This window comes from Phytophthora sojae, assembly GCF_000149755.1.
Source record: "Phytophthora sojae unplaced genomic scaffold PHYSOscaffold_7, whole genome shotgun sequence".
Taxonomy (NCBI): domain Eukaryota; phylum Oomycota; class Peronosporomycetes; order Peronosporales; family Peronosporaceae; genus Phytophthora; species Phytophthora sojae.
The window spans coordinates 2,936,315-2,957,220 of record NW_009258121.1 but is presented as its reverse complement, the minus strand read 5'-3'; the positions used below and the strand labels follow the sequence as shown (position 1 = coordinate 2,957,220).

At 53.2% G+C, this 20,906-nt stretch overlaps 12 protein-coding genes across 12 annotated transcripts; 10 read left to right on the top strand and 2 right to left on the bottom strand.

Moving 5' to 3' along the window:
• Nucleotides 1–320: 320 nt before the first annotated feature.
• PHYSODRAFT_516002 (hypothetical protein) lies at nucleotides 321–1,043 on the top strand (the record flags this gene model as incomplete). Its single annotated transcript, XM_009534425.1, has 1 exon — nucleotides 321–1,043. A coding segment is annotated over one exon (723 nt), but the record flags the coding sequence as incomplete, so codon positions are not given.
• Nucleotides 1,044–2,237: 1,194 nt separating this feature from the next.
• Nucleotides 2,238–2,981, bottom strand: PHYSODRAFT_408168 (hypothetical protein; the record flags this gene model as incomplete). Its single annotated transcript, XM_009534424.1, has 1 exon — nucleotides 2,238–2,981. A coding segment is annotated over one exon (744 nt), but the record flags the coding sequence as incomplete, so codon positions are not given.
• A 1,690-nt stretch (nucleotides 2,982–4,671) lies between these two features.
• PHYSODRAFT_336810 (hypothetical protein) lies at nucleotides 4,672–5,013 on the top strand (the record flags this gene model as incomplete). Its single annotated transcript, XM_009534423.1, has 1 exon — nucleotides 4,672–5,013. The coding sequence occupies one exon, from the start codon at nucleotides 4,672–4,674 to the stop codon at nucleotides 5,011–5,013; it is 342 nt and encodes a 113-aa protein (XP_009532718.1).
• A 1,426-nt stretch (nucleotides 5,014–6,439) lies between these two features.
• PHYSODRAFT_387559 (hypothetical protein) lies at nucleotides 6,440–7,125 on the top strand (the record flags this gene model as incomplete). The annotated part of the gene is made up of 3 exons (XM_009534422.1): nucleotides 6,440–6,635; nucleotides 6,702–6,735; nucleotides 6,801–7,125. Coding segments are annotated over 3 exons (555 nt in total), but the record flags the coding sequence as incomplete, so codon positions are not given.
• Nucleotides 7,126–7,512: 387 nt separating this feature from the next.
• On the bottom strand, nucleotides 7,513–7,989 carry PHYSODRAFT_461124 (hypothetical protein; the record flags this gene model as incomplete). Its single annotated transcript, XM_009534421.1, has 1 exon — nucleotides 7,513–7,989. A coding segment is annotated over one exon (477 nt), but the record flags the coding sequence as incomplete, so codon positions are not given.
• Nucleotides 7,990–8,431: 442 nt separating this feature from the next.
• PHYSODRAFT_563161 (hypothetical protein) lies at nucleotides 8,432–9,463 on the top strand. The gene has a single exon (XM_009534420.1). The coding sequence runs from the start codon at nucleotides 8,441–8,443 to the stop codon at nucleotides 9,389–9,391; it is 951 nt and encodes a 316-aa protein (XP_009532715.1). The 5' UTR covers nucleotides 8,432–8,440; the 3' UTR covers nucleotides 9,392–9,463.
• A 162-nt stretch (nucleotides 9,464–9,625) lies between these two features.
• Nucleotides 9,626–10,105, top strand: PHYSODRAFT_304034 (hypothetical protein; the record flags this gene model as incomplete). The annotated part of the gene is made up of 1 exon (XM_009534419.1): nucleotides 9,626–10,105. One exon carries the CDS (start codon nucleotides 9,626–9,628, stop codon nucleotides 10,103–10,105), a length of 480 nt encoding a protein of 159 aa, XP_009532714.1.
• Nucleotides 10,106–11,791: 1,686 nt separating this feature from the next.
• On the top strand, nucleotides 11,792–13,933 carry PHYSODRAFT_317479 (hypothetical protein; the record flags this gene model as incomplete). The annotated part of the gene is made up of 4 exons (XM_009534418.1): nucleotides 11,792–12,379; nucleotides 12,403–12,683; nucleotides 12,779–13,137; nucleotides 13,164–13,933. 4 exons carry the CDS (start codon nucleotides 11,792–11,794, stop codon nucleotides 13,931–13,933), a joined length of 1,998 nt encoding a protein of 665 aa, XP_009532713.1.
• A 267-nt stretch (nucleotides 13,934–14,200) lies between these two features.
• Nucleotides 14,201–15,199, top strand: PHYSODRAFT_336805 (hypothetical protein; the record flags this gene model as incomplete). Its single annotated transcript, XM_009534417.1, has 1 exon — nucleotides 14,201–15,199. One exon carries the CDS (start codon nucleotides 14,201–14,203, stop codon nucleotides 15,197–15,199), a length of 999 nt encoding a protein of 332 aa, XP_009532712.1.
• A 570-nt stretch (nucleotides 15,200–15,769) lies between these two features.
• PHYSODRAFT_515800 (hypothetical protein) lies at nucleotides 15,770–16,465 on the top strand (the record flags this gene model as incomplete). Its single annotated transcript, XM_009534416.1, has 1 exon — nucleotides 15,770–16,465. One exon carries the CDS (start codon nucleotides 15,770–15,772, stop codon nucleotides 16,463–16,465), a length of 696 nt encoding a protein of 231 aa, XP_009532711.1.
• A 264-nt stretch (nucleotides 16,466–16,729) lies between these two features.
• PHYSODRAFT_286972 (hypothetical protein) lies at nucleotides 16,730–17,512 on the top strand (the record flags this gene model as incomplete). The annotated part of the gene is made up of 1 exon (XM_009534415.1): nucleotides 16,730–17,512. One exon carries the CDS (start codon nucleotides 16,730–16,732, stop codon nucleotides 17,510–17,512), a length of 783 nt encoding a protein of 260 aa, XP_009532710.1.
• A 357-nt stretch (nucleotides 17,513–17,869) lies between these two features.
• PHYSODRAFT_317477 (hypothetical protein) lies at nucleotides 17,870–19,785 on the top strand (the record flags this gene model as incomplete). The annotated part of the gene is made up of 3 exons (XM_009534414.1): nucleotides 17,870–17,874; nucleotides 18,132–18,537; nucleotides 18,724–19,785. The coding sequence occupies 3 exons, from the start codon at nucleotides 17,870–17,872 to the stop codon at nucleotides 19,783–19,785; spliced, it is 1,473 nt and encodes a 490-aa protein (XP_009532709.1).
• Nucleotides 19,786–20,906: the final 1,121 nt, after the last annotated feature.

Sequence of the window (20,906 nt, the reverse complement as noted above, 5' to 3'; positions counted from 1 at the left end):
GACTGCTGGGTCATAACCACCAATTCAGCCTGCTATCTACCAGAGTGCTTCAAGCGAGTAACTCGTCTGCGAAGAACAAAGTTGACACCGACGAAGTGGGGTCCGACGAGTCGAAGCCTGCAGCAGACAGTGATACAGAGGAGGAGTCGACTGTACAGTGGCAAGTCGGTGTACTTCGAAGTATCCTCGACATCAACGAAAAACGAATGGCCCAACACGCAACGCAGGGAAATACCTTGAGTAGCTACCGGCGGTGGTTAAATCGTAAGGACGACTTGGTGTCCGCGGTGGCGCTGAATCAGGTGTCGCACTTGCAAGCGATGACACTAACGCGTTCTCGATCTTCCGATCCAGATTCATCCGTGCATACATTGATCGTCACGGCCATCAAAAATGCTTCACTAGAGGCTTTGACGTGGATTCTGGAAGCCACTTGCCCCGCCACGAAACACTTGACAGACGCAGAAAGTGTCGAGTGCATCTATATTGCAGCTAAACATCCAGGTGACGTGTACGCCAAGATGACTTTGTTGCTTCTGGAGAACCACTTCAATCCCGGACGCTTGAGTGGCGACGGAATGGGTACACCGCTCCTGCATCGCGCAGCTTGCTTCTCGAATACGCTCCTCGCTTGCCGTATCATGACAATGTTACTCGAGAGAAGCGACTGTGACGTGAACGCGCTGGACGCATTTGGAAACACTGCCGTATCGTATGCACTCGCCTCCGGCTGCTTAGACAACGCGTGTTTCCTCATTCAGAACTTGAAATGTCGACTGGAGGCCGAGTACGAAGGCCAAGCTTGTTTTTACTACGTGCTCCACTTCCTTCCGTCCTTCGCACCGCGCCTGATAATACGTGAGCTATTGATGTTAAAGCGAGAGCGCGCGTTCCTTCACTGCGACGCGGACTACAAGACTTGCGGCTGCAAAAGCTACGAACTGGTTCAAAACAATGGGTCGTTGTGTGGATTTTGCGGTCATGAAGCCTCCAGCCATGGAATGATGCCGCTCCCCTCGTGGCTTCGAGACCAGTACGACACGTACATCGCCGCGCAGAATTCAGCACGGAAACGTTCGCGCTCAAGCTCAGAAGACGAAGGCAACAATGACAGCGATGGCGAAACGTCCCGCCACTATCAAGCGGGGAACCAATACGAAGTTTCGGGTGACGAAGATGAGGAAACAGTACTCGAAAACGCGCGCGGACGCTTGGACGTTGCTGTACTGAGGCGAATAACGGCGATCCGATATGACGACCTCCTTCACGCTAACGGCCTTGCCGTTGCTGGTCAGCCCTTGGATCCAGAGACAATCAGCGCGCGTTCTGATCGTGAAGATGGCGATAACTGCAGGCCGACCTGGAATAGCTCCACCGAAATCGAGTATACTACAGACTCGAGCTATACGATGGAAGAGGAGGAAGCATCGCAAGACGCTGAGGATGGCGGTGGTTTGTTGCAACGAGATGCAGACAAAGGCGTTGGTTTGAACGACACGAGCGCACGTCGACGAGATGCGGGGGCCAAGTCCACGGACTACCCGTGGTGGTTACGCCCAGAGCTTGCGATGGTTCACTCCCCGCGGTGTCTCTGTCAGAAGTCTGCCTTCGTGGTCAGCCCGGTGCAGCTTGCCCACGTTGCCGTGTGCCGATGGCTGCGCCACACAGCGATCAGAGTGCACAGGCAGCAGCAGCAGCACGCAGCTCGGATCAGAGCCCTGGGTTCGTCTCGTTCAACGGAGAGCGCGATTGTCGCGTTGGCTTCCGTTCAACCGGCCTTCGAGCATTGGCGTGACGTTGCGCGGTTAGATGCGCGAGGATCTGCGGAGGCCGTTGCCAGGCCGCCGTCGCGAGTTCTGAGGAGTGTGCTGTTCCAGTGGCGCCACGGCAAGGAGTTCCTGGCCTTCCAGCGCTGGAAGAACCACGAAACGAGCGCCGAAGTCACGCACCACCGCCTCGCGACGAGACTGGAGCAGGTCGTCGCCGACATGCGCCGCAATCGATTCGCGACGCTGAAACTGCGCCAGCAACAGCTCCAAGACGCGACTCGGGGACTTACAGTGCCATCGCCCTAGGATACTTCACACTGCACGGGGGCGTTCAAATATTAATTCCATACCTTTCGTAAACTTTACGTTCACTCTTTCACACCTAGAAACTATCACTATCTCGTCGATTCGTCCTGTTGATCCATAACGTTCCATCCAGTCCGCTTCGCCTGCATCAAACTATAGGTCGTCCATCTCGAACACGTCACCGTAGTGGTCTGCGTGTTGCTGTGGGTATTCCCCTCCTTCTTCTTCTTCGGGGCCTACGCTGCTTTCCAGGTCCTCTTCGTCTTCGATCACTGTGTCGGCTGTGGAGGCCATGGAGGACTCGGATCTGTACTTGAGCAGCAGGCCCCGCTCGCCTGTCGACTGGTCGCTGTTGGCGCGCGCCCGCGTGCTCAGGTGCGAGTTGTTTTGCGCCTCGAACGACTCGCGCGACTCGAACGACAGCTTGTAGTTCCAGAACTCGTCCCAGAGTCGCGCCTCGCACTGGGATTTGCTCAGGTGTTGAAGTTGCTCGGCGTCCACGCCGTGGGTCATGTGGTCGCCCAGGCCCCCGGCGGCGCTGTAGCGGCGCTGGGCTTCGTGGTGCTGCGGGATGGGCACGGGCGGCGAGCAGGGCATGGGCGCGGGGCAGTGGCCGCTGGTGAATGACGCGGCGCGACGCACGAGTCGCTGCTGGCGATAGAACCAGTAGGAGCCGTCGACGCCGTCCTCGTCCTCGTCCTGCGGGACGGTCTTGGGCAGCGGCGCCTCCACGGAGATGAGAGGCGGGGGCGCCAGCAGCCCCATCTTCTTGAGCTCCTGCTTCTCGAGCTCCACGGCCTGCTTGAGGTCCATCTGGAAGCCGTGGCTCAGGCCGCGCGCGCAGTGGCGCAGCACGGGCTTGTTGCTGTCGATGCTGCGGCTGCGCTGCATGGGCGGGCGCGTCGACGCGGACGCGGAAGTGGACGTCGGGCACTTGGGGATCGGCCGCGAGCTGCACGTCGAGGTGACCATGGCTGAGGCGGGATGTGTCGACCACAAAAAATCTTGTTCGGGAGCTGCTCGCTGAGGTTTCTGAAGTTGTGACAGCCACTTCAAGGTGGAGTGATGTATGCTCGGGGTCTGAGGTTATCAACCAGCTCGTCGAGCGTGGCAAAATTGAGTGCGGCCGGCGGGCGTGACTTGCAGCGCGAGCGCGGGCAGTTTCGATGTGAGCGCTAGCCTGCCGTTTGCTTTATGCGGGCTCCGCACTGCCCGAAGGTGAGGGTGAGGTCGAGACGTGGCCGGCTTCTTTTTTATTGCGGCTGTTCGCGTGTCTTTGTCGGACGTAAGCGGGAGCATAGTGAAACCAAGTGCAGCTTTGCGTTTTCAAGTGTGAAACCAAGGTGCGGAAGGTTTCGAGAACCTGCCGCCTTCAAGCCCCCAAGCAGCGCGTCCTGCGCGGGGCGACTTTCCTTGAAGGCAAGCGGCGAGCCTCAATGCCAATGCATCTTGCGGACTATACGAGGCGGATTTTATCAAGCCAGTCCAGGCTGAGATCCTGGCAGTACTACGGTGCTTCGCTTGGCTCCAAATTTCGCGCGATCTCAGAGATTTGAGAAGAGGCGCACTTTCGGTCGCGCTGATTGGCTAAGATTGCGCGACTTTTCAGGATCAGTGACGCAAAATGTCATCAAATCGTCCAGGAAAAGCCGCAACACGCTGAGTATTTCTGTCCGCCCAGCACAAAGACGTCACTTTGGACTTGTACGCGTCCTCGGCTGCAGAGCACTGGCCGCTCGGCTGGCAAGGCGCGGCTGCCGCTGGCCGCCACATGCTGCCGGGCGCTTCGTTTCTTTCGAGCTTTCTGCAGACGCGCATGACGATGGCCGTTTGCAGCTCTTGTAATCAGTGCTGCGGGTTGCTGGCGTTGGGAGCAGGTGCGCGCGATTTGAGGCGCAGTTGGCTTCACCGAGGTAGCCCTGCAGGGCATACTGTGCTCTGCTGCGCGAATCGAGAGATTTAACAGGACCCGAGGGCAAAGAGGCCGCCCTAAGTTAACCGCAACAGCAATCCTTGGTGTTGCATTACAGCTGATCCAGCGGGCGATGCAAATGTTCGTCAATCTTGGCACAAATTGACAATACGAGGAGACCGCAGTAACGGCTGGCCAAGAGAGGAGCAGCAGCAAGAGCCCCTCGCCGGATCATCGGAAATGCTCCTTGCGTCACGCTTTACCATATTGACACCTCTCACGCTGCGCTCTGGCCCTGTGAGCGGAGCGCGTCAAGGCCGGAGTCATGACTGGGGCTGCTCCGGAGCCGGCGATTGGCAGGAGTTGCTCCGGCTGGCCGCGCACGCTCCGCTAGCCTGCTTTACGGTTCCATAGCCAAGGCGGTCTCCTTGTGTGCATTCATCGTAAGCCGCACGAAAGAGTGATGAATACACATTACCAGGTGATCACCAGCGCCAGTGTTGGCACAAAAATGATTTAAATATTTTTATCGCTTATAAAAATCCATAAAAATATTGTTTTTCGATTTTTATTCATATAAGTGTGATTTTTGTTATCCTTCTTTTTGTATAGACGAAACCGCTTTCATTACAAGACTGGGTTCTCTATTCGGGCACCTTTACTGCAAGCGTGAGCACTGACACGATGGCATGGCCGCTGGCAATCTCAACAGCAGAGCTACTGTCCTACAGACGGATCCAGACGAAGACGCTGTCGATAGCGTCGAACCGCCCACCAACACGATGCCACTTGACTCATCCCGCTGGCAATGTCGCGTCGCCACCATCAACGGCAGACAACCCCACCGACAAGCTGATGCTGCCAGCCAAAGCAGCACCGCCAGATCCAGACGCCGAGCCTGACGAAGGTCACACGCCGCCCGTCGCCGCGCCGGTCGTACTGTCCAGTCGCACCAGCACAATCAGCCAAAGCCACGTCGTGCGAGCTGCGAGCGCCGGACACTCGCACCGATCCGTGAGCACTTGACGCCTCGCTGCCAGCTACGCCGACCAACCCGCTCGACTGTGTTGATGAGCGCCAGACCCGATCAAGACAGCACCAGCCGGACCGGTTTCCCCATCAGCGACTCTGTGCCACTGCTCACGGATCTCGCGCCGCCGTCAGACACGAGCACTTGCGCCCCAGACTCGCCTCCGCCACGGACGAACAACGCAAACGGCGCGCCTCAAAGCAACAGACTCGAGGTACATTGGCACTGTGATGCCGCTGACCGCTTGCCCCTCAACTACTGCTTGTTGTCTACGCTAAGCCGCCCGCGCTCGCTGTGCTACATGTCGCCTGTGCTCTGATTGTCTGCAGCGAGGATACCGCTACTATTAGCGCAACTACGGTTCCTCTGCAGCTCCCGGTTTATTCGATTAAGCGGGATTTGTTCGATAAAAATGTAAAAATCGGATAAATCCTTCGATATTTTTTTTGCCAACACTGCCAGCGCCCACTAGATGTAGTGCTCTCTAATCGAAACTCGGGACGCAGGAGCAGGTTTCGACACGATCTTTGACTCCGCAATACAAAACACAAGTCACTTCCTAAAAAGACTGTTGAAGAGCAAGCAGCGCCAGAGACTGCTGACGTCGCCGAAATCTCGTAGTGACAGAGTTTACTTCCATTGGTATTAGTGTGTGTCGTGTAGAGGTCAATGATTCTCAAGATTGGCAAGCTTTGTGCAGACCAGAGCTCGTTTAACTTCTTTGCTACCGCTCTTTAAACGTGAGATCTATTGTTGAAGCCTCTTCAACTGTCGTTTCACATGTCGCGGGGTCAACCGTTAATGTACGGTACGATCGCAGAAAAACGCACTTAACGCGGATCCCTTGGTACTGTTCCACCACAAGCCCCGTCGGTACCAGACAAGCGGTACAATTCTGACGTCGACATTGAAGACAGCAAAATGGATTCGCACGGAGCTCGTGACAGCGCTAATGACTTCGTTCACGCCGAACATGAGGCCAGCCCTGCTGGTCCAACACTCTGCCGCCGAGGTGGCACTACCCACGCACGATGGAGAATATCGGTTTCGCGGTCAAGATTCACCGGAGACCATGACTCGGGCCTCGTCGAGCACTTGGAGAAGGTGACGATGCACGACAAACTCCAATTCGTGGAGAAGCACCAGCGACTTTCTTTCTGATGCAGCAAGTGTTGGCATCGCTGGTCTGGGGAGAATACTCGCTCAGTTGGTGCTATTCCGAGCAGTTGCCGCGTAACGGTTTGGCCCGAAAAAGGCAACAATCTCGACACCTCCACCCCACCCCACCCTAGCTGTACTGCATCGATCACCATGGACCAGCACTACGACGAGCTGTACAAAGGTCCAGACGTGTCGATTGACCTGCGATACCAATCCTTGCCCTTGACTAACTAACTCGAATCCATTTTGTGGTGTTGAACAGTGGTGCTGGTGGGAGACCCGGGCGTCGGGAAGACCAATCTGCTAGCCACCTTCCTCGCGGCAGATGCCGTCAACGAAGACGGAGTCTCGCGCTCATTCTCCGCCGTTCGTAAACCAACCATCGGTGTAGAGTTTGCCACTGCCATTGTACGCCACCCCAACGGGAAACGCCTCAAGGCGCAGATCTGGGACACAGGTACACCCAGTCTTCAATGCATGCACCGGTATTTGATCTAATTATCTTCAATTGATGCACTGCTAGCCGGACAGGAGCGCTATCGTGCGATCACCAGCTCGTACGGAATCCGACAGTAGCTCAAGCGTGAGGCTGAGAATCTAACATCGTTTTATTGTCATGAAGGCACTACCGTCGAGCTGCGGGGGCGCTCATCGTATTCGATGTGACCAGCCGCGAGACGTTCCAAAACGCCCAAGCGCACTGGCTCAAGGAGCTGAAGGCCGCAGCGGGTCTGAGTAGCACCCTGACCAGCTGCATCATGCTTGTGGGCAACAAGGTGGACTTGGAGTCGCCACAGGCGATGCTCGACACAAACTACGTCGACCAGGAGCAGCACGAGACAGCCGCCACATCACTTGGCCTCATGCACCAGCGCGCATCGGCCAAGACCTGCTTCAACGTGCGTCAAGCGTTTGAAGACCTCGTGATCGCCATTTACGACGCCGATAAAAGCAAAACTACTCGACCGGACGCACTCCCACCGATTCAGCTCGACCAGCGAACGTCAGTATCTCGACAGACTACCCCTAAAAGCAGGGGAACTGCAAACAATAAGTGCTGCTAGACACGGGCCGGCTGGTAATAGTGAGAGATTTCGTGGTAGTGTAGTAGTCATCGCGATGATCTCAGGTTAAAGCATCTCCACCTTTGATTGGCTATCTCTCCTCGCAAGTAGCCACTGTCTACAGTTTGCTAAACGGGTCTCGAGTTTGTTTGGCAATGCCGGAGTACAATGGTCGATGTGCTGCTCCTCCGTGGCGGCGTCTCCAATCGGCTTCCCGTCCGGCGAAATGAACAGCGTTCCTACTTGCTCCCCATTAAGAATCATGCTCTCCACGCCCATGCACGCCACGAGGTCCAGCGCACAGTCTAGTACAATGCACGCGAACCTTCTTCGGGCCTCGTTGTTCTTGAAGAAGAGCGAGTGGAGAACCACCGCCGACAGGCAATTGACAGCCAGCAACACGAAGTAGAAGCGGTTGAGCATTACTCGTGGCAGCAAGATGCTCATCCGGTGGGCTTGCGCGGTCTGTAACGCGGTCTCAACGACTTCGCGGCATATCAGCACGGCGTAGAAGTAGTCGCTTTCCACGGCAAATGGGGCCGTGACTCGGTCGTAAATGGTCGACAAGCTCTCGAAGACGGTGTTTGAGCGCACTTTGGTCGAGTCTTCGTTGTCCGAATCCGCGGCACAAGACGACCACGGCGTGAAGGCCAAGGAACGCTGCCAGAGCGAGCCCCCGAGCATGGACAAGATGCAAACGCCGTGAACCGCCGACATAATGGCGTGTACGACGGCGATTGTCTGGTGGTAGGGAGTACGAGTGGAGCGCGTTGTAGACGCACGTGACGACGTGGACGGCCAAAATGACGACCCACCAGAAGACGAACGCAGCTTGACCGCCGCGTTCACTAGCATCAGGATTGTAAGGAAGGCCCTTGTTCGTATAACGTCAGCTGGTTCTCCCACTGACCTCACACACGCTCAGACCGCAGCTACAAGTCTAAAAGCTGACGCATTTTTCAGCTAACTTGGCACTGCTGCACGAATAGAGCAACTTGTCTGCGACGTGTGAGAAAGGCAACATCCAGCAACTTTTGGTTGTTGCCTTTCTCACACGTCGCAGACGCCAGAGGCTTCTTACAAACTTCAAGTGATTTCCACGACCAATCACACGCTGGCTGTGCATGTCCTTTGAGCCCACTCCCCAACCCGTAGCTGCTCGAGCAGCCCCCCCCCTGTACTACAGGCTGTACCTGGCATGGCCCCCGAGATACGCGAGTTCGGCCGCGACCTGCGCCGCGCGCGCACGATCCTCATCAAGATCGGCACGGAGATCGTGCACTCGCCCGAGGGGCTGCTGGCCATGGGGCAGATCGGCAACATCGTGGAGCAGATCGCGGCGCTGCACATGCGCGGGCACAACATCATCCTCGTGTCCAGCGGCTCCGTGTCCATCGGCAAGATGGTGCTGCACCGCCAGTACCTGCTCACGGGCTCCATGCAGTCGCACCTGGGCGGCCAGGTGGACGACAACGTGCAGTTCTACGAGAAGGCGTGCGCGGCCGCGGGCCAGAGCGGCCTGCAGAGCCTCTACGAGATGCTCTTCGCCCAGTACCACCTGGCCTGCTCGCAGGTGCTGGCGTCCGACGCCGACTTCCGGGAGCCGCAGGTGCGCGCCAACCTGCAGCGCACCGTGCGCGCGTTGCTGGACGTGGGCATCATCCCCGTCATCAACGAGAACGACGTCATCACGAGGCGCACGACGCCGCTCATCAACGAGAACAAGGTCGCGTGGGACAACGACTCGCTGGCCGCGCTGTTTGCCCAGGAGATGATGGTGGACCTCATGGTGCTCATCACGGACGTGGACGGCATCTACACGGGCTCCAAGGACGACCGCAAGCTGCTCTCGAGGTTCCGCAGGGGCGACAAGCAGCTGGTTGCAGCCGAGAGCCGCGTGGGCGCCATCGGACAGAAGGACAAGCTGCACTCGTGCATCCGTGCAGTGGACAGTGGGGCGGTGCGGGCAGCGGTCGTGGCGAAGGCTGAGCAGGGAGTGCTGCTCCGCATCTTGAACGGAGAGAAGGTGGGCACACTGTTCGTGTCGGACGGAGAGCCCATCGGAGACGCAGACGTCGAGGAGCAGCACATCGACCCGCTCTACTCGGGCATCGCGCCCCAAGCAAGAAACCCTATGAGCAAGCTGTAGGCTCTGAGACGAGATAGCGCTCGAATCGTGGTAAGTCTCTTAAGAGGATAATATCGAATTGCCATGAAATGTATCTGCGTTGTCAGCGTTCACACTAATAAGCAGCGACGAGGTTTGTTGCAGCGATGGAACAAGAACCCAGTAGTCTCGCGAGGCACCATCAATCTATCTAATCACTGCTTGAACTGGCCAGTCCCTCGCATTACGAAATCTGTGGTGCTGAAGAAGTCGATAATGGGGCTGAGCAAGTATTACCGGTTGGTCGAAGGGGCTAGACGGTCTAGATGCCAGAGTGAGGTTAAGCAGATAATAGTTTCTGGTGGAGCTGCTACTCGAGGTTTCCGTCAGTCAGTGTATGAGGAATGCAAGCGTTCTCTTCCACCAAGTGTCCGTCCGTCTGACCTCCAAGTGTTCGCGAACGGCGAGGACGAGAAGCCTCTGGGCGTGATCTTCAGTTTGGATGGCTACGGTGACGATGAAGACAATCCTCTTGTGGTGGAAGTGCCCATGGTCTGGTATCGGCTAATGAAAGCTAGCAGCCGCGCGCCGTTCGAGGGCACCGGTGCCGATGTGGTCCCGCTGGCCGCAAGAAACACAATAAGGAACATGCGGGATGTCGTCTTTACTGAGCGTCGACCCATTCTCCCCAACCTGGTGGCAAGTCAACTTAGACGAATCATCGAACGAGCCTTTGGACATCAATTCGCGGATTGAATCGCTTGACCAAACACAAGATCGTGCGCTGGTCGTAACTGTGCCAGTAGGGACAAGATCGTGGGACGAGTTAGAAGATGACGATACAGATGAAGAGGTTCCGGCAAAACGTCAAAAGCTTTCTGCTCCTTCGAACTGGGAATGGAAGGAAGAGGAGCCAATCTACTTCATGGCGACAGACAGAATGTTTTTCGTTGGCCGGGATAGTGCGAAGCAGCAGCTTCTACAAAAAAAGCAACTACCATTGCGCTAAGACAGGGTGCGGTATGACCTGGGTGGTCCCTTTGGTCGATCATTTCTCCGGCCTAGGCAAGTCGACGCTCGGCATGGAGTACATTCAGAGTTGCAACCGACACTGGAAGGGGTTGTCCGACGTTGAGAAGGAGATGAACGGCTTCTTGAATTTCGTGCGGAAGTGTCATACGATCAGAATTCAATTCCATAGTTGGGACCTCCTGGACAGTAACTTGACGTTTGATAGTAGAAAAGCTGCTAGCAGATTGATTGGAAAGATCGCGTTATTCTTCAGCACGGAATATGGCACCGTTGCTCGAGCTGTGGGATCGGAAAAGATCCGAGTTTTCAAGCTGTTTTGGTGAATCTGACGATGGAAGTTGGGCCATTGTTCATCGTGATTGACGATATCGGTATGGCTTTCGATGCCAAGCTTTCGGACGGTGACAAGATAGAGCGCTTCATGGACTTTGGTAGCGAAATCCTGATGCTGATGTGGTGCAAACCTTGTTCTTCCTGATTGCTGGTCGCGTGCCGTTTCTCAGCTGCCATTTGAACTCGCATGAACGATTCGTGATTCGACGTCTTAGTCTTGATCTTCTTCAACCCCCAGCGATAGAGGAAAGCAATTCATCAAGCATGTAAATCACAGACTATCAAGGAGTACTACAACCGGTAGCTGTTCATCTATTCAAAGCAACGCTCGATCAGCCATCACCCCTACTAAAAGAAAGTTGCTGTCAAAGCTTGCCGACGCCAGTTCCTCAAAGATAACATGACTGAATGATCTGATAGTCTGCACAACGGCACAAGCCACCGATCTGCGAGCATTTTGAAGGAAAGCGTTGCCCAGCCGCGCAGTTCGCAGAGTAATACGGTTGTGATCACCGATGAAGTATTTATTTGATATGAGTGGATAAGCGTCCGAAACGAAATCGTAGCTTAGTTCATTTGTTGGTCCTTGACGGAATTCTCAAGTCACCTGCTCAATCGAACGTCACTCCAACACAGTGACTCTCATCCCAGTATCTTTAAGCAAGTGCCCACTCCAATCTTCAGACATGCTGCCCACTCCATCGTCCAAAGTGAAGACAATGGTGTGTTAACGTTACAACGTCGACTTCAACGGCAAAAAAAAGCAGACAAAGAGGGTATGCTCGCTGTAATTTGTGAACCCTAAAAAAAAAATTCTTAATTAAGGGTATAAGAAGTAAAACATCCCTGGATCAACGCAACAGTTTTGAAGAAAAATGCCTGCTCGGAAGCGCCTTGCAAGTTTGGCTCCTAACCAGAAACCGGTTAAGGTGCACCTATAACGACTCAAAAGGATAAGTATTGGGGCCAAAATGAACTGATAATAGCGCTAGTCTGGTGCCACAGGAGCTTCCAAGAGTAATGCCCACTTCACTTCATTCAGAAACTTGCAGTGTCCGTCACAAGTAACTTCGCAACATGGCAGGCCATACTCTTCACTTAACGAAGGGAATTTATCTCTCGGGCTGGGCGTTCGTTTTCTGGTGGTTTGTCATCCTCGTTGTGCATATCGTGACCTGCATCTACAACGCACTATACGCCTACTGCTATTTGAAACTGGAGGACACTTTCCTGAACCTCTATCTTGACTCTTTCAATATCGGCATGCCATCTCTGTACCACCTACCGGTTGCTATCGTGCACGCGACCATGTCGGCGCTTCATTGCATCTGCATCTTACTCATGCTTGTTGGATCAGTTTGGCAGCGGTCGTTGGCGTTTACACCGTGGTCATCTTGTATTCCAGGCTCGACCAACGGATTCAACAATGATCGTACGACCAGTTCTGCTCTTTTCCGGAGCTTCTCAAAAGCGTATACGAAGATAACGACTCCGTGCGGAGTCTGTGGAGTTAAGGGCGAGTACTTTTACGTGGTTTTGATTAGTCGCGAGCTTGTGGAGACAGCGCTGCAGACTGTACAAGCTTATCGGATGAGCCTGCTCTTGCCGCGGATGCTGCTTAACAGATTTTACGTCACTTTGCTTGTAGTCAATTGCTGGTCGTCAGTGATTGTTCACTCTTGTTCAAGCGTGATGAGGGGCGCAGACGATTCACTTGTATTGCATTGGACTGTGTGCTCGACCTTATGGCATACATGGGAGTGGAGATCATTGTTGTACTGAGTTACGTGGGTCAGTACGATCCGAAATTCTTGGGCTTCCCTGAGATTATTTGGTATAACGATGAGTGGGTAGCTCGTGAGTTGAACGAGTGTCAGATGAAACTCGTTGTCTCCTGGTGGGATCTGGCCAGCCGTGCCATCTTCTCACTGGGCCTTGTCATGACCACTGCAAGTATGAAGACGTTGTTGTGGCAACTGCCAGCATAGGAACATGTCCTCGCTACAAACGACCATCTTTGGAGCCCCAGCATCAACCCTGTAAGCCCAATGCCCCCAATCCAAGCGTGTCGAAACTGAAAGACGAGTCCACGTTGAACCAACTGCAAATGAATTTGCGGTTTCGTGCGGGGAAATTGCTGCAAAAAACAGTTCACACAGTGTTCGCGTGCTGGGGAATGTTAGTATTGGGGCTTCACATTCAAGCCTCTCTGCAGCCGACACTTCCCCAATGTTTAATGCAGGTTAGACCTTGGGGTGTAACTCGTCCATCGTGTTACCTGGTTGGACTAGATTGCTACAGACTTGGCATCGAAGGTAGAATGATTGAAGTTGAAGAAAAGTGGAGTGAGTTCGACAGCTCCACCGTCGTGCAATTGCTTATTCGCCACTGCCCGGCGCTGGAAATGCCCACATCTTCACTGAGTTCCACGGACTTCGAAACATTAAAGTGTACAAAGCAACTATCGATGAGTGGGGTGAATCTGCTGCCATTACCAACACCAACCACCCGGCAATGACTTCGCTGATGATCGTCCGAGTCAATATGACGGATGGTCTCCTGCCTGAAGGCTTCCAGTCGGCCGATTTTCCCCAAACTTTGTATGTCTTTGAGTTTTGCGTGACGAATCTTCGAACACTTCCGGAAGACCTGGACACCAAGTGGCCGCTGTACTCGATTATCCAGCTGGAGTACAGCCAGTTAACCGTCGTGCCTCCGGTCTTGGCTCGCCTCGAGCCCTACTATATAGCACTGACTGGGAACCGGATCAGAGAAATTCCCCCCGAGGTGTTTGAGGTCCAAGGCATGCTTTTCCTCAGCATCAGCAACATGCAGATCACTGAACTCCCACAACAAGTTACTCAACTGTCGTCAGAGCTGTCGTGGATCTTCATCGGCGACACCAATATTTCATTCTTCTGGGCGTGGACTGATGAACTTGTGGAGCGCATGAAAGGCAAAGCCTATCCGTGGCTAGCTGGGCCTTCTCCATATTGCGACGACCTTAAAAAGATCGTGAACGGCTCAGCCACTGCGTTTAGCGTCCCTTTATCGCCCGAGTACTCGCAGACGCTCATGGACCCGTCCGAGGTCAATCGAAACGTAATCCTGAAGGCTGTCCGTTGTGACCCCACCATTCACGGTCTGTTCTACCCTCTTGAAATGGAAGACAACAATAACGCTATTAGCACTCCACCTCCACTAGCGAGACAAGGATGAAAAGACAAACAATATGGCTATTTGCAAGCGAAGGATGCTAGAGAAATGTAATTTAATAAATATTCCGATATTTTCACATAATTTTGAAGAAAGCATTTCTTATAGGATTCTTGGCCAACAATTATTAATAAATCTAAAGCTCATCGTGCATTTTGGTACCGTGAACGAGAATAGCATCGCCCAAGCTCAGCGACGAACTTCGAGCTCCATTGGTGTCGTCGACAAGAAGGCAGCAAGCAACAGACCAACCAACCAACTTCATTGACGATGAATCGCAGAACCAGCGCCGCACTTCGTGAGGACATCGATGCTCCCCCAGTACAGCAGCCTTCAAAGAAGGTCGCACCCGACGTGGTCAAGCTTTCGTATTGGGGGTTTGCGCTTTGGTGGCTCATTATCCTAGGCGTGCACGTGGTCACCAGCGTCTACAATGCCCTGTACGCCTACTGCTACTGGAAACTGAAAGACGCCTCACTTCTCGTGTACCTGGAGTTCTACCACATCGGCCTGCCGCAGGAATACCATAGCACAATTGCAGTCGTCCATGCAGTCATGTCTGCAGTGCACGGAGTTTGTATTCTTCTAATGCTAGGGGGCTCTCTGTGGCAATTGTCACTAGCGTTCTCTCCGTGGTGGGACAGCTCCATCGCCCAAATAAACAACACAGCGAAGACCAATTCCGGAAACGCTGGAACGCGAAAAAGTAGTATTATCACCACGGGAGTTGTCAAGATTTGGGGTCGACACGGATTTTGTGGAGTGAACGGAGCTCATTTCTACGAAATTCTCATCTGGCGTGAGGTTATCGAGACCACCTTTCAGACAATCCAAGCCTACCGCATGAGTGTGCTGTTACCTAGGACGGTGCTCAATCGGTTCTACGTTTTCTTACTCGCAGTCAACTGTTGGTCGTCCATCATTGTCCACTCAGTGTTTCGCAAGCGAGGGGAAGCGCAGAAACGACTGGCTTGCATTGTGTGTGACTGTATTCTGGACCTCGTCGCGTGTATGGGCATCGTGCTGATTATTCTGCTCAGTTATGCAGCCGCCTACAATCGTGAGACTCTAAGTTTCGACTACGAGTACTGGTGGAACGACGAGTGGCTCGCTCGAGCTCTGAACGATTTTCAAATGGTCGTAGTAGTTTCGTGGTCAGACCTTGCAAGTCGCTCCATCTTTTCGCTTAGCTTGGTCGTGGCGACAGCGGACATGAAGGATTTACTGCGATATCTAACGAGAGATACCAAGCGTGTTTCTCAATCGTGAAGCACACGCTCGTCTGAGTCCGACGCGGTAAGTCCGCCGTTTTGGGTGAAGAAGCGCAGCGCCGTAAGCCCACAACCTCAAATCAAGCGTTCTAACACCCCGGTCATGTTCAAACGACCATCCTTTAAGCGCAAGGACAGCAACAGGGAGACAATCGTTCGCACTACTGGCGCGAAACATCGGGTACTCCGTACAGCTCACGTACTCTTCGGTGTTTGGGGCTTGATGGTACTTGGGTTCCACATCCACGCCTCGCTTCGAGCATCTTTACCGCAGTGTTTGATGCAGGCAAGACCATGGGCAGTATCCCGACCTTCGTGCTACTTGGCTGGACTGGACTGTCACATCTTGGGGATATCTGGAAACATGCAAGAAGTGCACGAGAAGTGGAGTGAGTTTCACGCCTCCTCGGATGTTCAACTATTGATTCGTCATTGCCCTGCGTTGGAGGTCCCTGACGTTATAAGTGAATTCAACAACCTACGCGGAATGAAAATATACAACACCATCATCAGTAATTGGGGTGAGTCAGCCGCGATAACGAACACGAAGCACCCCGATTTAACGTACATGTCGATCGTTCGTGTGAATTTCTCGACGGATGGCTTGCTGCCCGAAGGATTTGAGTCGAGCGATTTCCCGCAGAAAATGAACGACATCGAGCTCTGCGTCACAAATTTGCGCGAAATACCAGGTGATCTCAACACTAAGTGGCCCCTAGGAGCGATTATTCAAGTGGAGTACAGTGAGCTTTCAGCCTTACCGTTGGTGCTAGCTCGACTTCAGCCTTACTATACGTTTCTGACTGGGAACCCGATCACGGAGCTGCCTGCTGAGATTTTTGAGGTTGAAGGCATGGTCTATTTGGGCGTTAGCGGGACAAATATCCGTGAATTGCCCCAAAATGTGACGCAAGTGTTTCCTGATTTGATTTACGTCGAGCTAGTTAACACCAGAGTTTCCTTCTTCTGGTCGTGGGTAGACGAACTTGTGGGGCGTGTGGATGGTCCTGCGACTATTGTTGCTGGAGGCTCAATCTGCTGCGACGATCTGGAAAAGATTGAAAATGACAGTATGGTTGATACATTCTCTAGCTCACTTACGCCGGAGTATTCGACAGTTCTGATGGATCGGTCTGACGCAAACCTGCAAGTGATCGCAGAGATTGTTCACTGCGACTCCGCTGAAGCACCATTTTATCCCCTCGCTTTCGATGATGATGCCAACGCCTTGCAGCCTCCGCCGGCACTACCAAGACACGGATAAAAGGCATATTAGGCTTGCGGATCGGTATGCGGCCGATTGTTTTTCGCTGGAGGACTAGCGAGAAGACAATTTTGGGTGTGTGGCACATACCAATGAAGGTGTCATACAGTACGTGGTGCATTTACCTTCCCATCTCTGCGCGCTTAGTACAGCATTTACCATCTAATCATGATTAGACAACTTCATGACAGGCGTGCAGTGGCAGTGGACGGGAGGCTCTCACTTTGCAATCTCCGAGCAAAGAATCCCGACCAAAGTACCGGTATGGCAATGCGGTGTGCGTTCCTGCTGCCCGCCGTCGTGTTACTTGGCACCTTCGACGTTGGCTCCTCCGCACTCGTGTCGTCCGAACAAGGCGGTATGATGAAGATGACAGCCCGAAACGTGAAAATGACGAATCGTTTCCTACGCTATCAAGCTGGTACGAATGGGGCCGAGTCGTCAGCCCTAACCAAGCTCGTACAACGTGCTGCTCATTTGGCGGCTGGCACTCTGAAGGTTGACGTGCACCCGATGTCCGCGTTCAAGTTGCTGGGTCTTAACATGGCAGGGGTGAAACTTGACGGCAACCCGAGTTGGTTGCAATGGCTCAAACTTACGAACGCGTACATGGAGAAGAATCCCAAGTCGGGCTTTAAAGTGCATAGCACATACGCTTTCCTATACCGGCAAACTTCGGAAGCAGAGCTGCCAGTACTGCTTCAAAACCTAAAAGAGGCTTCGGGTGTGGGAAAACTGGTTAGCGAGCTGCGGCGGTTTCAGTTTGGTGTTTGGGAGGGGAAAGAGTTCAAGCCCAACCAGGTAGCAAAAAGCGTGTTCAAGATTGACGATGTCAGCAAACTCTCCAAGGATGACCCAAGAGTCCGCGCTATTGAAGACTATGCCAAGTATCTCGTGCGAGAGGAGGAGCTCAAAAAGCTCATCAACTACGTTGAGCGGCCACAGGTCTGGTACTACTGCTGTAGTCTATCACGAATAAAACTACGTCGGACAATGCTAATCAAAACGCAGCGTTCGCGAGTCTTGTACTTACATCTGATAGGATAGATCAAGTTGCACGAACCCCCAGTCAAAAAATAGACCTACGTAGCACAAATAGAAGCACAAGTGTCATGGGAAAAGTAAAGACTGCAACACGCGGGGGGAGGATGGTGGCTACCGGGCATCAAGACCGAAAGGCACCTACTAACGTCGTCAAGCTTTCATACGGGGTCTTCACTGTATGGTGGTTCATTATCCTTGCAGTGCACGTTGTTACCTGCACCTATAATGCACTCTACGCCTACTCTTACTGGAAGCTTGAGGGCACTTATCTCAACTTGTGCCTCGAGTTTTACAAGATCGGGTTGCCTCAACCGTACCACAAAGCCATTGCCGCCGCCCATGCCACTATGTCAGCTATCCATGGAGCGTGCATCTTGCTCATGTTGAGTGGATCAGCTTGGCAGCGCTCTCTCAATTTCACCCCATGGTCGTCTTGCAAGGTCGGTGTTAACACTGCCGCAGCACGGAAAGGATCGACTTTGGACCGCCTTGGAGAATTCTACGACAAAGTCACATACCCGTGCGGTCTTTTCGGAGTAAGGGGCGAATATTTCGAAGTGGCTCTTAGAGCTCGAGAGATTGTGGAAACCGCACTGCAGACTGTCCAAGCCTACCGGATGAGCGCTTTACTGCCACGAGCTCTTCTTAATCGCTTCTACGTTGTTCTGTTGGTAATTAACTGCTGGTCTTCTCCTTTGGTGGACATTGGTTTCCACAAGCAAGACGAGGCCCGAAGACGGTTCGCGTGCGTTGCACTCGACTGCTTGCTGGATCTCATGGCTTGTATGGGGATTCAGCTGATCGTGCTGCTGGCGTACGTGGATGACTACGATCCTGGTATCAAAGGCTTTGATGGAACAATTTGGTATAACGATGAGTGGGTCGCTCGAGCACTCAACGAGTTCCAGATAATTGTCGTTGTTTCGTGGTCGGATCTAGTGAGTCGAGCGGTATTCTCGCTCGGGTTGTTCATTACTACGATGAGCATGAAGAAGCTGATACTGCAACGGCCGCGATGTAGCAACCGAGTTTCCACGACGAATTCTACTGCTATCAGAACAATTTGTGGGCAGTCGACTCAGCCAGAAAACACGCTCACTCTCGTACCAGTTGCTCGACAGCCGAACCATTATCCTACGTCTCTGATGCTTCGTGCGAGTCGAATAAGGCGGATGTGGTATCGTAGCGGTAGTAAAAAATTTCTCGTGGCACAGATAATTTTTGGAGTATGGGGATTTGTGATACTCGGCCTTCACATCCACGCATCGCTACAGCCCACGCTCCCTCAATGTCTGATGCAAGTCAGCCCTTGGACGGCTTCCCGTCCATCCTGCTATTTGGCTGGACTTGACTGCCACACCTTGGGAATATCTGGCAGCGTGGAGCAGGTACTGGACAAGTGGAGCGAGTTTGACGCCTTCACGGTCGTCCAGCTCCTGATCCGACACTGTCCAGCGCTTGAAGTCCCCCATATCTTCAGCGATTTCCACAACCTTCGAGTAATTAAGGTATACAACACAACTATCATCGACTGGGGGGAATCTGCCGCGATCACGAATACGAACCATCCATACATGGCATCGCTGTTTATCGTTCGAGTTAATATGACGGACGGTGTGTTACCTGCGGGCTTCCAGTCCGAGGATTTCCCACAAAGTTTGAATGACATCGAAATATGCGTGACGAACCTACGGGATTTACCTAGCGATTTGGACGTGAAATGGGCTGAAGGAGCTATCATACAAGTGGAGTACAGTCGACTTGAGACGCTGCCGTTGGTTCTCGCACGCCTCAAGCCCTACTATTTGTACTTGACAGGAAATCCAATTAGTGACCTCCCTCCCGAGATTCTTGGAGTCGACGGTATGGTGAGTTTAGGCATGGGGGATACGAATGTTTCCCAGCTTCCTCCTAATGTGACGGATGTATCGCCGTCGCTGTCTTTGATCGAGATCGACAACACCAACATTTCCTTTTTCTGGTCCTGGGTAGATGGGTTTGTTGGACGGACTGAAAATCCTGGTATGTTCGTTGCCGGGGGGTCTTTCTATTGCGAGGAACTCGAGCAAATAGAAGAAAACTCCAGCAGTTCTTTCCAAGTGTCCCCGGCACCCGAGTACTCTTCCGTTCTAATGGACCCGTTTGAAACAAACCGAGGCGCAATTTTGCGTGCTGTTGACTGTACGGAATACGACATAGGTCCATACTACCCACTCGAATTTGACGACGGTATCAACGCTATCACCGCCCCACCTCCGTTTGGAAAACACCGATAAAAACCAAACAAAGATTTTGACTCAGGCGTTGTGACAGGCTCCGATGCGGTGGGGCCTGCCGTAGCGAAAGTGCGTGGAGTTGTTGTGGTTGCTTGCTTGCTTTTGGGAAAAATGCAAAGTGAGATTGATTCCTTTAAGTCTTTGGGCTAGCTACGGCTCTAGGTCTTCCTCTTGCTTTCTCCTTAGTGTCGTTCTAGAAGCTGAGCTAACCTATACTATTTGCAAGTGTTTTTTTTCTGTTTTCGTAATCCTATATATGCATGTTTGTATACTTGTGCAGGTAGAGTTCTGGATTCCGGGTGCCAGGCAGTCTTGCGCAAGCCTGGCGCCAGCCTTCAAGCGACGCTGCGCGCAAGCTACTTGTGGCGGAGGAGGAGGCGGCGGCGCTGCGACGCCTGACTTCCTAGCCACCAGGTACGTCTTCCTTGAGCATGTCTGTTGCTGGCACCCACGCAAGCGGGTACGCCAGCAACAGACATGCTGCATCATATCATCCCCCTGGACTTTTAATCGCGTTGGCGCTGTTGACGGAACTTGTGAAGAAGTTCACGCCAATGCGATACACGTTTGAGCTTGACGTCGTACTCCCAAGTGTTTTCCGAATCGGGAAGTCCGTGCCACTTGACCAGCCAAAGCCGTTTGTTGTTGCGCTGTTTCTGCTGATGCAGAGCCTCTGGGAAATGTAGTTCTTCGTCGGTTTCATCGTCGAGGAGTACTGGTGCAGACTTGGGCAAAGGTCACGACGCGAAGTGTTGAGGGTTCGGAACGTCATACTTGATGAACTCAACATTGAAACTCGGGTGAAGGCGACTCATGTGGCGTGGTAGCTTGAGCCGTGCTACGTTGGAGTTGATTAGCTTCTCGATTTCGAGCGGGCCGATGTACCTCATCGCTAACTTCTCACGGTTGAGCTCCGTGTTAGCCGTGATGCGCTTGAGTGGCAAGTTACGCGTGTCCAGCAGGACAAGGTCTCCTTCCTTGAACTCCACGTCTCGGCGCTTCCTGTCGTAGTACTTCTTTTGACGTTCTTGAGCTGCCAGGAGATTCTTGCGCGCCAATTCAATGATCTTCTTGCGTTCTTCAGCAAACGTCTGCGCAAAATCAACTAGCGGGACATCTTC